This window comes from Aristolochia californica, unplaced genomic scaffold (assembly GCF_029961685.1).
Source record: "Aristolochia californica isolate CCGP_79_NKW_82.1479 unplaced genomic scaffold, dmAriCali1.0.hap1 SCAF_3, whole genome shotgun sequence".
Taxonomy (NCBI): Eukaryota; Viridiplantae; Streptophyta; class Magnoliopsida; order Piperales; family Aristolochiaceae; genus Aristolochia; species Aristolochia californica.
In genome coordinates, this window is record NW_027181992.1 from 43,154,941 (window position 1) to 43,168,101 (window position 13,161).

Below are 13,161 nucleotides of genomic sequence, written 5' to 3' on the forward strand. Positions count from 1 at the left end.
AGCTCCTGCAATGGACATGAATGAGAATAAGTCCAAGGTAAAATATAATCCAAAAAACAAAGGTAATTTTTTATTTGCAACATTCACAATTAATACTGGAAATTTTTAAATAGCACTAATACCTTGGATTAATGCATTGCCAAGGCTTATATACTATGATAAAACTCATGGACACCAAATTTGTGCAAGATATGCCAGAGAAAATAGAAAGCTACATAGACATTACAGGAAATGACAGAGACATCAACATGCATAGAAGATGCATAATACCTGAGAATCACAGAGCACACCAAAACTTGTTCCCGACAGAAACAACATCATGAGAGGACAAAGCACTTCACACAATGATGTGACTTTGGAACACCATACCCACTTAAGGGACACCTTTTTCTATTGAACAGCGCCCGCTACTTCACATATAAGAGCACAGAGAAAAGGCAGAGAGAGGGGAATGAACTGATCAAGAGTACTGTGAATTCACGCACAAAAACACAGTAAAAGACAAGCTTTCAAATAATGCAAACCCGTCTAAACACAGTTAAAAACCACAACCGGTCAGCAAACTGCGTTTTTTACAAGATTTTCAGAGTTTAAAATCCATGTCAAAACATGACTTTTGCTCTCTGAAGGTACCACAAGAAGATGGAAGTTCCAGCGGAAATCAATCAAATTCATATTAAATGTCTATAAGTACATAAAGTACAAATTACAGTGGTGCAACGTGCACCAAGAATAACATGTTGTAAGGATTCCAACTAGCAATTCCCACCTTTTCAGAACAATGGGATGGAGCTTATATTGTACCCTTAATAATCTCCCATCCACCCCATAGCATGGGTGACAGAGCAGTGAATTCTACATGAGGCAGTGTTTAGCAAGGGAATGAATGATTCTGCTTCCCATAGAATAAGACCGTCCACATCAATAAGGCTTGCTCTGTTTGTTGTCTCTCTTAAGTTGCACTTTTAGCTTCTTACCACCCAGTTGACATCCATTCATCGCATTGATTGCAGACTGTGCAGCGGCTTGTGAATCATAACTAACAAAACCTGCCAAATAAAGGTAGTGAGATCACATTTCAACCTTTATAACTCCTTTTTTTGATAATGCGACTAATTAAGAGTGAGAGAGAGAGAGAGAGAGAAGCCATGATGTTGCATTTACCAAAGCACTTGCTAGCTCCAGTTGCTTTGTCAATAAAAACTTTAGCACTCAACACTCTACCAAATGCCTGAAAGGCGTTGGAGAGCTCCTGATCACCAAATTCTTGAGGTATGTGATATATAAATAAATTGGCTCCAGGAGGACCTAATTATCAGAAAGAAAATAGAGGCATTTAATGATGTAATAGTAATAAGTGTTCCAGTAACAAAAATGGAGAGATTAGGAAAAGCTTCTCAACCTTCAATTTGACCCCCTGAACTTGTACTGACAGTTGGAGATGTTGCTGAGCTACTAGTTAATATTGCAGGTTGGGCAGGGCTATGGGAGCCAGCCAGTGGCCTATGGCCCACCATACCACCAGGATAGCTCAAAGTGTACTGAAGACTGGACAAGGTAGGGTAAGTTGATCCTATGTAGCCAGCTGATTGCATTGTAGTAAAATTCCTAGGAACCATGCCATGGCCCAGATCAGGTGTGATTCCACGCAGGGCATTCCCTTGATTGACTGCTGGAACCACACCATGATAACCATGTTGATTTTGCATGGAAGGCAATGGGTACTGCACAAGCCCATAAGTTCCTGGTGCCTGCAGGGGAAAAATGGTAATCCATAATGCTAACACGATAGCGAAAGAGAGAGAGAGAGAGAGAGAATAATACGTAATGAGATAGACTATATATATAAATGAAACAGTTACAAAATATGACAAGGTTATCAGCAAGCGCTAAGTGAATCTCTCCTTATCCAGCAAATATAGTATTTTCTCAAACCCATATAAAGTTCTGAAAGTGATCAGCAAAGTTGTACATGACAATTGAGAACTAATAACTGTGATGAGTAGACCTGATAGGCAAAGCCATTATATGGTGGAATATATCCCAGAGGTAGAGCTCCAAATAATGAAGGCTGTTGTGTGGTGTCATTGTTTGCAATAGTAGATGATTGCGATTGAGCTTTCTGAACCCTACGGGCTTGCCGCTCTTTCTCTGTATCTGCCCATTTAACAACTAATGGCACACTTGAACCCTGTGACAGCACAAGCAAGCATGTTGAGACTGTTGTCCCGTTGAAGCATTAATAATGTATAACAGGAAAAGGTAACAGATACTCACACGGTAAAAAGAGAAATATGTGCTACATAGTGCTCAAGCTATCAGAAATAAATTTTAATAAAATCAAATCGAAAGCAACCCAATGCATGACAAATTATGCAAAAATTCATTTTGAAAATAATAATGCAAGAAATCACTCTATATTAAGATACAAAAAGCATAAACCTCCATCTTATGCTTCCCATTGATAGCTTCCAGGGCAGCAAGAGCTTGTTCTTTTGCCTCATACTTCAGAAAAGCACAACCTGCCACAATAAGCAGCAGAAACACGTAAGGACATTAAAAAAATAGAAATTTTCAAGAAAACTTTCAAATTAAAAACTGCAGATAGAAACAGAGACTGTGAAGACTTCAATTACAAGCAACATCAGGGCAGTAATGAAGTTTAAGTATCAGAGATTGAAAGGATAAAATAAACCTTTGCTTGTTTGCTGAGAACCTCTTAAAATTTGCAGATCTTTTATATTTCCATATTTAGAGAACAATGAGGAAACTTCTGCTTCAGTGACATTCTTTGGTAGCATTCCCACAAAAAGCTTATGCTCTGGAGATAAGCAAATGACATAGACAAATATGAAGTTTTAATATTCCAAAAGCAGATTAAAAAGTAATAGAGACATAAAGATAAAAAAATACTAGAATGTGCACCACTGAAAGTGTCAAAAAAACATGAGCATAACAAAAGGGGGTGAGAATTTGTAAATGACTAGAAGCAAATAGAAGGAAGTTTTATTGAAAAAACGGTACAGAAAAGAACTCTAACCTAATCTCTCCAGCTCACCATCTGCATACTTCACTTGTAGTGGACTCGAGGCCTGAATCAACAAAATAAGTAGCATAATTCAAAACAGAGAAATCTATTGAAACTCCAAGATCTGGCCAAAACAGAAGCAAATTAATATGGTCATGTTGCCTAACTGAGCAACATAAACTCAGTTAAGTTTTCAAAGCAAACTACCTCTCAAGAAATGCCAATACAAATACACACAACATTACAAAAAAGTAAACAGAAAAGAAAATGGAAAAAGTAACAGAATGAAGAAGTGATCGAAGCATTAATGGCAGAATTTTATAAGAGGAAAAGAAAGGAAAATTTCGCATTTTTTCAGAACACCAAAGTAAAATAGAACAAATAGTTATATGAATCTAATGCAGAATACCATCCATTGAAAAGCACAATATACCTAGGTTCAAGGAAATTATGTAAGTTAATGAAAAATTAGTATCTGCTGGCACATAACAAGCCAATCATAATCTCTCACATCCTCCATCCTTCAAAATTCATCCACATGTAAGCTGCATTACAAGTAAGATGATAAGGATCTCACTCACCTTGGCAAAAAAAAAAAAGTATAAGGCAACCAAATATCTAACTAGAAGCAAAGCTAGAGCAAAAAGATGCTTCAAAAGATGATTTATCAATGATCTAACCAGATCACTGATACAGAGTTCGGCTTCCCTACATCTATGATAGCTTATAGTGATTGCTGGGATCTTCTCATGCCCAGTCCCGCAAAGAAAGTCTCTCTTCCCTTCTAGCCTAAGCTTTACAAGCACCATGATATCTAGGCTCTGATGTCACACAATTGAAGCAATCAAAACCTACAGCTTTTAAGGTGTATGATTTCAACCGCATAATAAAAAAAAGGAGACCAAGTAATCTCTCTTTTCCCCTTCGGTATTAAAAATGTTGGACAAATTAAGGACACAGTAAAATATTGGACAAATTAAGAACACAGAATGTTGTAAGCCATCATCATCAAGGAAACAAAAACATACAATGGAAGCATACAAACATGAACATGAGATTTGTATCTTGATGTTTGGAATCCAATTATACAATAAAGAACAGAAATAACAAGAAAAGAATAAAAATATAACATCCTTCCTCCTCATTGTTCAAGCAATTGCTGTCCAATTCAACAAGGAAGTTTCACCTCCAGCTCACAATATCACTAAGCAATTGCCCATGAGCAATTAATAACTGTAACTCCTTGTGCAGTATCCTAGCTCAACCCATTTGTCCCATCTAAGAAATATTCAAAACCCAATGATGAAGTTAGGCCATTTTCTTACAAAATCATTTACAAGGATCCTTCCCAACTGATGAATTTTCAGAGCTTCAACAAAGAGAGAAAGAAGAGGCAGGACATCAAGCTTAACCTTGTCTCCGATAATCATTAACTTATAATTCAAATTAGAAAGGAATTATCCAACTGGGACTTAGATTACATATCCTAATTACATTAATATATACTCTAGTGTATGTCGGCATCGCAGCTCCGTTGGGATGCCACGAGCAGTCACCCATTGTCCGGCAATTGTGAGGCCGGAAGCCCAATGTTCCATGCACTAGATTGGGAAGCCAGCCTCATTTTTTAGGCGTTGCATCGCACCTCTATCCTCCTGTGATCTGAAGACAAAGAGCCAATGTTTATCCTGAATGTGCGTGATATCTATTGACCGGAGGATATTGGCATTTTTACATATCCAGTCTCCGATCTGCTTTGTTGTGTTATATTCGAGGTGGACTGATATGATTGCAACCGTCGATAAACGCTTCGTTCCTTCCCTCAGGACTTGGTCTAGAAAAATCAGTGAGATGTAGCTTTCGTAATGGTTAATTTCTTCCATCCCAGATCAGAGTCGGGACTTTGGGGTAAGAATAACATACCCATGATTATTTTCCCTTGCCTCTGCGTAATGGAGCACTCAAGCTTTCCACCATGGAACTGCGTATGGATTTGGAATTCCAGGTCTCCGGTGAAGAGAGACCTTTCAGAGCTTCTTCCCGTCTTGCCAGCCAAGACCTTGTCCAGGATGATGCCGAAAGCTTTCACTACTTTGATAGGGATGGAGATGAAGGAGAATCCATTTCTGTCTTTTGATCGCCAGAAAAAGATGGATGCGCTTCCGTTTTGGAAGTGGAGCTCTACGGGATCCTCTACCCTAATCCTCCTTCTCAATGTGTGACTGACAACCGTTTGTCATCCTGGATCATCTTCTGGTGTCTTCGATCAGGATGCCTCTGTTGTTGGTCCGGTTCACTGTTATTCTGTTGTTGCTTCTGCGTTGGTTCGATTTGCTCCAGTCTGTCTGAGCAATGTCCTACTCGGAGAGGTGGGGCAGAGGTGAGTGTTGTGGAGGGGGGGTGGATATATGTTACAAGAATTTAGAACTTTTGTTGGAGGAAATTTAGTAAGCTAGAAAAACAAAAGCAGGCTATAGTAGCTCATTCCAATCCAAAGACTGAGTATATTGTAGTGGTCCATGTAGTTAATGAGCTTTTGTGGGTGAAATATGTGTTACAAGAATTAGGCTTCCTTTTTAAAGATGGCTATGACTATGTACTGTGACAATGAAACTGCCATAGTCATTGCAAGTAATCTTGTATTTCATAAAATAACTAAACATGTAGTGGTTGATTATCACTTTGTCAGAGATATTGTCAAGGGTGGAGTAGTGGTTATTCAGTTTGATATACTGATCAACTTGGTAAGGTTTTTACCAAAACTCTAGAAAAACACGATCATGGGATTTTTTGTAACAAACTAGGGTTTTTAGATATATTCACTACAGCTTGAGTGAGAGTGTTGAAGTTGTATTTATGTCAAGGGTATTTTGGATATTTTACATACTTGGTTTTTCCCTCTAGGATTAGGATAGTATTTGTCTATTTGTGATGTACATTGGGTTCAATTTTCAGGTTTTTATGATGTATATACTAGGAGATATAAGTACATGAGTCTAGAGGGGCGTTATGTCATTGTACTAAGTTTTCACTCAATTGACCTATTTAATAAAGAGGGAGGTCGAATTTTGACCTCTAAGAAGGAGTGTTGCATGATGTAACACTTTTGAATTCTCTTCTTCCTCTTCTCTCTTTCCTATTTCTTCTCTATTCTATCTCTTCCACTCAGTTTTACATAAATAAACACAAGACTTTCTAAGCCCAAATTAATTTAAGACAATTCTCTTATAGTAACTTATCACACTCTCCAATATTTTCACAATAATGGAACTTTTTTGAGCCACTAACTCACCTCATGTCCATGATCAACTGGCCCATGATGTTGAGAAACTACACATATGGGGCACTAAATAAAAATAAGATAGCCTTGGATTCGCTCTACGACCATATTGAATTTGGGTAAGTTCCTTCTTTTTTCTTGAATATAGTGACAATTTCACTATCAAAAGGAAAATGTACATCCAAGGCCTCAGAAGAAGCCTGCATCAAACAAACAACAAATAAAAGAAAATACATTGAAGAAACTCCCAAAAAAACTAAACAAGAAAAGGAAAAGAATCCCCTGCCGTTAATTGATGCAACGAAACTCCTGACGAGACAAATTATCCACCATAAAATTTGCTCTATGCAATGTCATCCATGAAATCTGATCAGTAGATGATAAATTTATAATCTAAGCAAGCACCAAGGAAGCCTGTTATGTGATGAAAACCAACAAATCACCACAACCGACTCTGCTTTCACAATCAAGAGAGATGAGCAAGATCAAACATAAATCCTCATTCCCGAGAGGTGGTCTCAGAGCTTGCTTCAATTGAACCGTATTGCCCAAAAGGAGTCGACTAAAGTCGAATGACCATATCAGTATGGTCTTTGAAACCCTCACCTTCCCCGGGTTACCACTTGAGAATAATTTAGCTTAATCCACCCTACCAGAGCAGGAGGCTGTTGAGTCATACAGACATACCTGGAAGAGATCAAAGAAGCCATGCCCAAACAATGCCCTCTCACAACTGAACTTTAATATGCTGGATGGATATTTGATAAACAAAAACTACATATATGAATAATACACTGTATGACCCACCAAATGATCAAGTTGGGACAGTTCCTCCCAATAATAACCATTGAATGGCCTCTTCCCAACTAATAAATGCAGAATCTTTCCAAACCCAGTCCAATTGAGATTACTGCCTCACTGTGACTAGATTGAGACTTGAAGCACTCGGACAACAGTAGACTACAATGGTCAATAGTCCCCGCAGACTACGATAATACTTTTTCGTGAACTATTCAAAATCTACCGATATCAGCAGCAGGTCAACCCCGTATCATCGTTTTCACATCATTGTCTGTAAGACAAAAAGTAGAAATCTTTGCTCCCAGTACTAATGCATAATTCACCATGAACGCTCCTTCTTATGCTCAGATAGCTCATGCTCTAAAGTATCCCGAGAAATTCCACTGCATTTCAAGCTCTAGTACAAAGAACCAAGTGGATCCCAAGAAAAAAGAAGAGTTGTAAGAAAATAAATCGCGCACTTACCCCCGGAAGAGTCCGGTTATTGTGGCACGCACTGACCGCCTTATCCGCTTCCTGCCTTGACGGGCAAATCAAGAAACAACATCCTGAAGACAAAAATACAGAAAAAATTAGGGTTCTAAATACAAAATTAATGATCATGCACACATAAAAAAACACTAGAATTGGGAAAAAAAATGCACGAAACCTCTGGAGGTTTTCGTGTTTTTGTCTTTGATGATATTGACTTCGTCGACCAGAGCAACTTCCTTGAACAAAGCTAGAAGGTGCTCCTCCGTCATGTGCTTCGGAACTTGTCCAACAAAGAGCTTCACGCTGTCGCTGCTACTAGTGCTGCTCGATTTTAGACTATTCTGACCCTCCGCCATTAATGCAAATTTTTAGCCACCGAAAAACTCTCTCTATTCGCTTTGTCTGAATCTTGCAAGAGCTTCTCTTGGACTACTGCTGATCTTGCTTCTCTGATCTATCTCTGCGCGAAATCAATGCATCTGGCAGAAACTCGGGCTTGAAATCCGCACATTATTAAAATTGTACAATTACAAAAACACCCTCAAAGATTGAAAAAACTACGCTAGTGGCAAGAACGTTGCACCTACCGAAGCGAAATGGAAAGAGAGACGGGGCGAACTGGCGGGCAACACGTGGCTCTAATATGACTCTGACGTGGGGGTCAAGGAGTACAGCCCACAAACGACAAAGTGGTTGGTAACTTGGTCTGGTAACAGTTTTCGCCGGTCCAAAAATTCTCAAACGCCGTCCGACCCGAACGGCTCCGCCGGGTTTGCCTATTTTGAGCGCGAACGTTGGGGGTTTCAAAAATAAAAAAAAGTCGTAAACCTGGGCCGGTATCCGGTTCTCTGATCCGGGAGAAGTTCAAGTGGATAAGGGGAATTAAATTATCAATAAATAATTTGGGCAAAAACTGAAAACTGAAAGTGTCCTTGTCACGAGGAAAGGGTTATGGATTTCGACGTAATAAAGGAGGGAAAGGCGAGGGAAGCTTCGTGGTGGTTTCGTAGATTATCACCTAGTGGGGGGCAAAAAAGAACGTACGCCAGACTGTCCCGCCAAGCCGCTTTGCTGGCCTCATCAGCCGCACGAGGGTAGCTGGACACACGAGCGATAACCGACAAATCTTATGCCATCCGTCTCCGCTTTGTGGACACCCTCGATCTATTTCCGTGTTAGATTGCCGGATTTAGAGACTTTTTCTGAAAAATAAGATTGAGAAGGTCAAACATTAAAGGCCTGAAATATTCTTGCGGCGCTTTCGCTTTTCCATGTGGATTATCGCAGACCTTGGATTGGAACCTCGCCAAAAAATGATGTTTAATCTGCGAAAAAGGAGCAGCAGTGACGAGCGGAGCAATTTCGTTGAAAGGCTTTTCTCCACATGCGGAAAGCTCCCTGCCCGCAATCTGCGATCAAAAATCTGTTTGTGGACGTGTCTGAAGAGTTCAGAAAGTTTTGGATTTTTTATTTGAAAATGAAGAATGCGGCCTGCTATTAGCCGTTTGAAACATTCTTCAGTAAAATCCTTTCAACATGTCATCGTGATGTCTTTGTTGAGAAGAAATGAATGGTCAGAAAATAAAAACACTCCAAAGAAAAGCTCAATCGATGAAAGTGCGATCCTGGTTGAACTGATGAGGAAGGTTGGAGCACCTTGACAAGTTTGAAGATGCCAACTGCGGCCCAAGTTATGGGTAAGTTGGTGCAGTTACAGGAATGAGCTGAAGGTGATCAAATAGCCTTCATTCCAGCAAGTTCCCGTAGCTTCTCACACACAAGAAAAGTGATTGTTGTTTGTGGGCTTAGCCTAGCAAAAATTGCTAAGCCTCTGCACAATGAAACTGACAAGTTAAAAGATAAAGCCTCACTGACAAGGAACTCCCACAAGAAGTAAGATAGGAGACTAACCCCTTATAAAGTGCCCGGGGCCCCTCTGTCTGCATGACCTGAAAGATGAAGACATGTTAATCAATAACAGTAGAAAGGTCTAATTGTAAATTGAAATGAACAGTTTGGAGCAGAAAGAACACTTCTACAGGGTTTAGACAGCATCAAACACATTTAATAAATAATGCTTATATACCTTGTAGGCACAATGAAACCCATTTTTGTAGATTTCAGCACTTTTAGATTCTCTTTGCAGCATTAAGCGAGTTTTAATCATGTCCATTGGTGTAGTCATAAGCGTCCCCATGGTCCCTGCTATTGCGCTTGAGCTTCATATATGCATACATGGCAGTTAGTCATCTCTGAAAGGAAAACCAAAATGAGCCATTGGCAGACTCTGTAGATTCAATAATAATAAGAATGCTAAATGTCATTTACAGATGAGACAGGAAAAAGGAGTTGTTCATTACATGAACTGCAGATAAAATCCTTCTTCAAGCAGGGTCCACCTCATCAGAGCCTACAAAAGAGTATCAGAAAGAAAGAGCTCGTCTTCAAACAAGTCAAAAACTACAGAAAAAACCATGTTTTAAGTAAAAGAACGTAAACCTGCTTGGACTCATCATACGTTGCTAGTTGTGATGCGGTTAAAACTGCAGCTCTAGCCATGGCAGGGCCAACTCCTTTCCAGAATGCACTTACTCCCTCTTCATTTGCAATTTTTTGCATTTCTCTAAGAGCTCCCCCTCTTCCTGTTGAATTCATTTGCAATCTTACCTGGAACGAAAGCCATATTTACAAACGTAGATAAACAGAACAACAGCATCAGAATTATACATGTAGAGAAAGTATGACCTTTAAGACTTCTGTAGGGTTCGTTAAAGCAGTTGCGATGGCACCAGAGAAAGCTCCAGATGCAATTTTAACAAATACATTAGTGGAACCCAGCGTCATATCACAGGCATATTTGCATGGCTCATACAATCCCAAACGGAGGCCCCCATATAAAAGTGATCTCATCAATGCAGGGGTCAAACCCAAATATAGTGCCTGTGGCCCTTCAAATTTCATGAGTTGTGTGAAGAGTTTTCCCTGTCAATTAGCAAGGGTCCAAAACTTGGTTAACAAAATTATAGAGAGACAGCAAGAAAAAACAATATGAAGGAGTCAAATGTCTCGAAAATACCATCCCAGTCAAGGGACCTCTTTGCCCAACAAGCTGCATCTGCAGCCTAACTTTGAGAACATCTGCAGTCCAAATTTGAAATGGAATAAACCTCTGCAGAAGAGTGAAGCTGATCTATGAGGAAAAGTACTGCATACATGTCAAAAATAGGTTCATTGATGTGGGTGTGGGTGTGGGTGTGGGTGTGGGTGTGTGTGTGAGAGAGAGAGAGAGAGAGAGAAAGAGACCCTGCAATATACCAAAAACTTCTTTTCCAGCCAGGAAAAAAAAAGGTTCCTTCCTTTTCCTTTTCTGATTGGTGCATTCTGAACATTCTATGTTTTACAAATGAAAAATATTATCAAGGCTGCATGTCAACAAACTGTCACTAAACCATTCTAACTAATAATGAAGCTAGATATGAACTCCTGGTGCTCCAAAGTATTAGAATGATTTAAATGTCTTGGAAGCACTAACATTGGCTTCTCCACAATTATGGCTCAAAACCAAACTTCCTATCATCTCACAATTCTCCACTGAAGTCCCATCTCTTCATTCGAATATTCAAAACAGACTTTGCAAGACAGTTCAATCATGATACATATAAACAATTTTTCTATCAAGGTTAAGGTTAAACAACTCCTACTAAATTTTCATAAAATTCAAAAATAGAAAAAAAGTTTGATTGCCTCACTTATAATGCAATGGTTATTAAAGAAACCAAAAAAAAACTATAGTGATGGCACTGATGTAATGATTAGAAAAGCCCATCTTCAAAGACTTTCCTAACCAAATATTTGGCAATAATACATGAAAGCCTTCCAAAACCTCTGATTGAAACTACATCAACGTTAGAGGGGAAAAAAAGCTGAATGAAACACCAGAAGCAATCACAAAACTAAAAGCAAAAGTTTTTCAGTTTCATTCACAATGATATCATAATATGGCACATAAAAAAAACATATGAACGAAGTGACTAATGCACATAAACGATCTCATTTACCATCATGTGTTAGTAAGAAAAAAGAGAGAATAAGCATAAACCTACCTAAAGGATGAGTAAACCCAGTTGCAGTGGCTACCGCGATTCCACTAGTCCCAAAGTGATACACAACAGATGACCCAAACGTGTGAGAATTGTCTTCACCTCTATCCCGTACTGATCCTAAAAGCATTTGCATATAAATTTCAATCCATGAAATGATAAGAGGTCTGACAAACAAGTACGGTTATTGACAAATTTTACATCGTTAAAAATGGATTATCATGTTTTACAGAATCTTGATGAGAAGGGTAGTAGCAATGTTGTTGGCAGACCACCAATAAATAGTGGAAGCCGAAATTGAAATAAATGAAAAACTTAAACAAAGCGAGCAGCTTGGAGTTAGCAAAGACAGAAAAAGGGGAGAAGGATCCACGTACAGTCCGCAACATGGTTTTAATGAGGCCAAAACGAATCATTCATCACTCTTTCTATCTATCTATCTGTTTACCCATCCATCCATCTATCTGCATCTATATCAATATCTATATCTATATCTATACATTTAGAGAGAGAGAGAGAGAGAGATGCATGAGAAAACGAAACCGCAAATTCTGGCATTGAATTTTCATTCTACTGAATCTTATCAAACAAACGAGAGGGGCGGGGAGATACCTGAGATTAGGGTTTTCCTTGATGCAGAAGCAGCCATCTTTGACTCCGCTGAGAAAACTGGGAATGGAAATGAAAAATGCAGAGGAAGATAAAAAAGGTCGGGTTCGGACCGTAAACGACTTCGGACGAGCCTTGGAGTAGATACAGTTACCCGACCCCCGATTCCTGACAAACTGGATTCGTGAATGTTTTCCTTGCATTTTCATAATTTTAGAATTAAAATTTTAGTAAGAGAACTAAATAATAAAAATATTGTGTTAATGTAACTATCTTATTTATCAAATAATTTACATAAATATTAATTAAATATTAAATTATTATTGTATTCATAATTTATCATATTACTAAACATTGAGCTCAAATTTAATTTAAATTCCAAACAAGTTAAAATTTAAGTGGAAATTATGACCTCTATGTAAAAATGACTCTTTAAAAACCTAAAGGTCCTCCACTTCAACTCCAGAGTCTCGACTTAGTAATTTGTATGTTCAACTTTTTGCCCAAAACTATGTTGTAAATCTCTCAGGCTTTGTTAGTGTCTCTTTCAGGGAACGTTGAAAAGTCGTTTCTATTAGAAATATATTTTCAAGGATCATTCGTATCTCATGTTTCCTGTAAACATTTTTCTAACTGAAAATTCTTACCAAGAAAATTATATAATTTTCTAGATAAAACTTTTCAGCTAAGATGGGCAAAAAAACCATATGGAAAATTTTTGAATAAGTATTTGATAATTGATGTTGTAATACTTTCAACACAAGGAAATTTGTATTTGATATTTTATTTTACTAAAAATTTATCGGATAAGTATGGTAATGTATGAGATTGATTATTAATTTTCATTTATTTCCCTAGAAAAGGCACTA

The 13,161-nt window shown here is 38.3% G+C and overlaps 2 protein-coding genes across 4 annotated transcripts; both read right to left on the bottom strand.

Annotated features, from left to right (window-relative positions):
• Nucleotides 1-456: 456 nt before the first annotated feature.
• Nucleotides 457-8,241, bottom strand: LOC137959204 (RNA-binding protein BRN1-like). Its single transcript, XM_068806573.1, has 10 exons — nucleotides 8,171-8,241; nucleotides 7,759-8,062; nucleotides 7,575-7,657; nucleotides 3,041-3,092; nucleotides 2,696-2,821; nucleotides 2,443-2,522; nucleotides 2,009-2,191; nucleotides 1,403-1,751; nucleotides 1,165-1,308; nucleotides 457-1,049 (listed from the first exon to the last, which is right to left on the bottom strand). Exons 2-10 carry the CDS (start codon nucleotides 7,937-7,939, stop codon nucleotides 922-924), a joined length of 1,326 nt encoding a protein of 441 aa, XP_068662674.1. The 5' UTR covers nucleotides 7,940-8,062; nucleotides 8,171-8,241; the 3' UTR covers nucleotides 457-921.
• Nucleotides 8,242-9,028: 787 nt separating this feature from the next.
• On the bottom strand, nucleotides 9,029-12,397 carry LOC137960178 (uncharacterized). Of its 3 annotated transcripts, XM_068807694.1 has the most exons (9): nucleotides 12,296-12,397; nucleotides 11,687-11,803; nucleotides 10,660-10,721; nucleotides 10,329-10,565; nucleotides 10,083-10,250; nucleotides 9,944-9,993; nucleotides 9,670-9,802; nucleotides 9,495-9,532; nucleotides 9,029-9,414 (listed from the first exon to the last, which is right to left on the bottom strand). In XM_068807694.1, the coding sequence occupies exons 1-9, from the start codon at nucleotides 12,330-12,332 to the stop codon at nucleotides 9,318-9,320; spliced, it is 939 nt and encodes a 312-aa protein (XP_068663795.1). In that variant the 5' UTR covers nucleotides 12,333-12,397; the 3' UTR covers nucleotides 9,029-9,317. The 3 variants fall into 3 exon arrangements, with proteins under 3 accessions (XP_068663795.1, XP_068663796.1, XP_068663797.1); XM_068807695.1 differs by lacking the exon at nucleotides 12,296-12,397 and having other exon boundaries at nucleotides 10,660-10,752; nucleotides 11,687-11,711; XM_068807696.1 differs by lacking the exons at nucleotides 9,029-9,414; nucleotides 9,495-9,532 and having other exon boundaries at nucleotides 9,728-9,835.
• Between the last annotated feature and the right edge of the window lie 764 nt (nucleotides 12,398-13,161).

Excerpts from the sequence above, each read along its gene's own strand:
- LOC137959204 (XM_068806573.1), bottom strand. The coding sequence starts at position 7,939 with ATGGCGGAGGGTCAGAATAGTCTAAAATCGAGCAGCACTAGTAGCAGC. Across the intron at positions 2,192-2,442 it reads ATGGGAAGCATAAGATGGAG|GGTTCAAGTGTGCCATTAGT; the intron begins GTTTATGCTTTT and ends GTGCTGTCACAG. Across the intron at positions 1,309-1,402 it reads TTCAGGGGGTCAAATTGAAG|GTCCTCCTGGAGCCAATTTA; the intron begins GTTGAGAAGCTT and ends TCTGATAATTAG.
- LOC137960178 (XM_068807694.1), bottom strand. The coding sequence starts at position 12,332 with ATGGCTGCTTCTGCATCAAGGAAAACCCTAATCTCAG. Across the intron at positions 11,804-12,295 it reads AAGGAAAACCCTAATCTCAG|GATCAGTACGGGATAGAGGT; the intron begins GTATCTCCCCGC and ends AAATGCTTTTAG. Across the intron at positions 10,566-10,659 it reads GAGGTCCCTTGACTGGGATG|GGAAAACTCTTCACACAACT; the intron begins GTATTTTCGAGA and ends GCTAATTGACAG.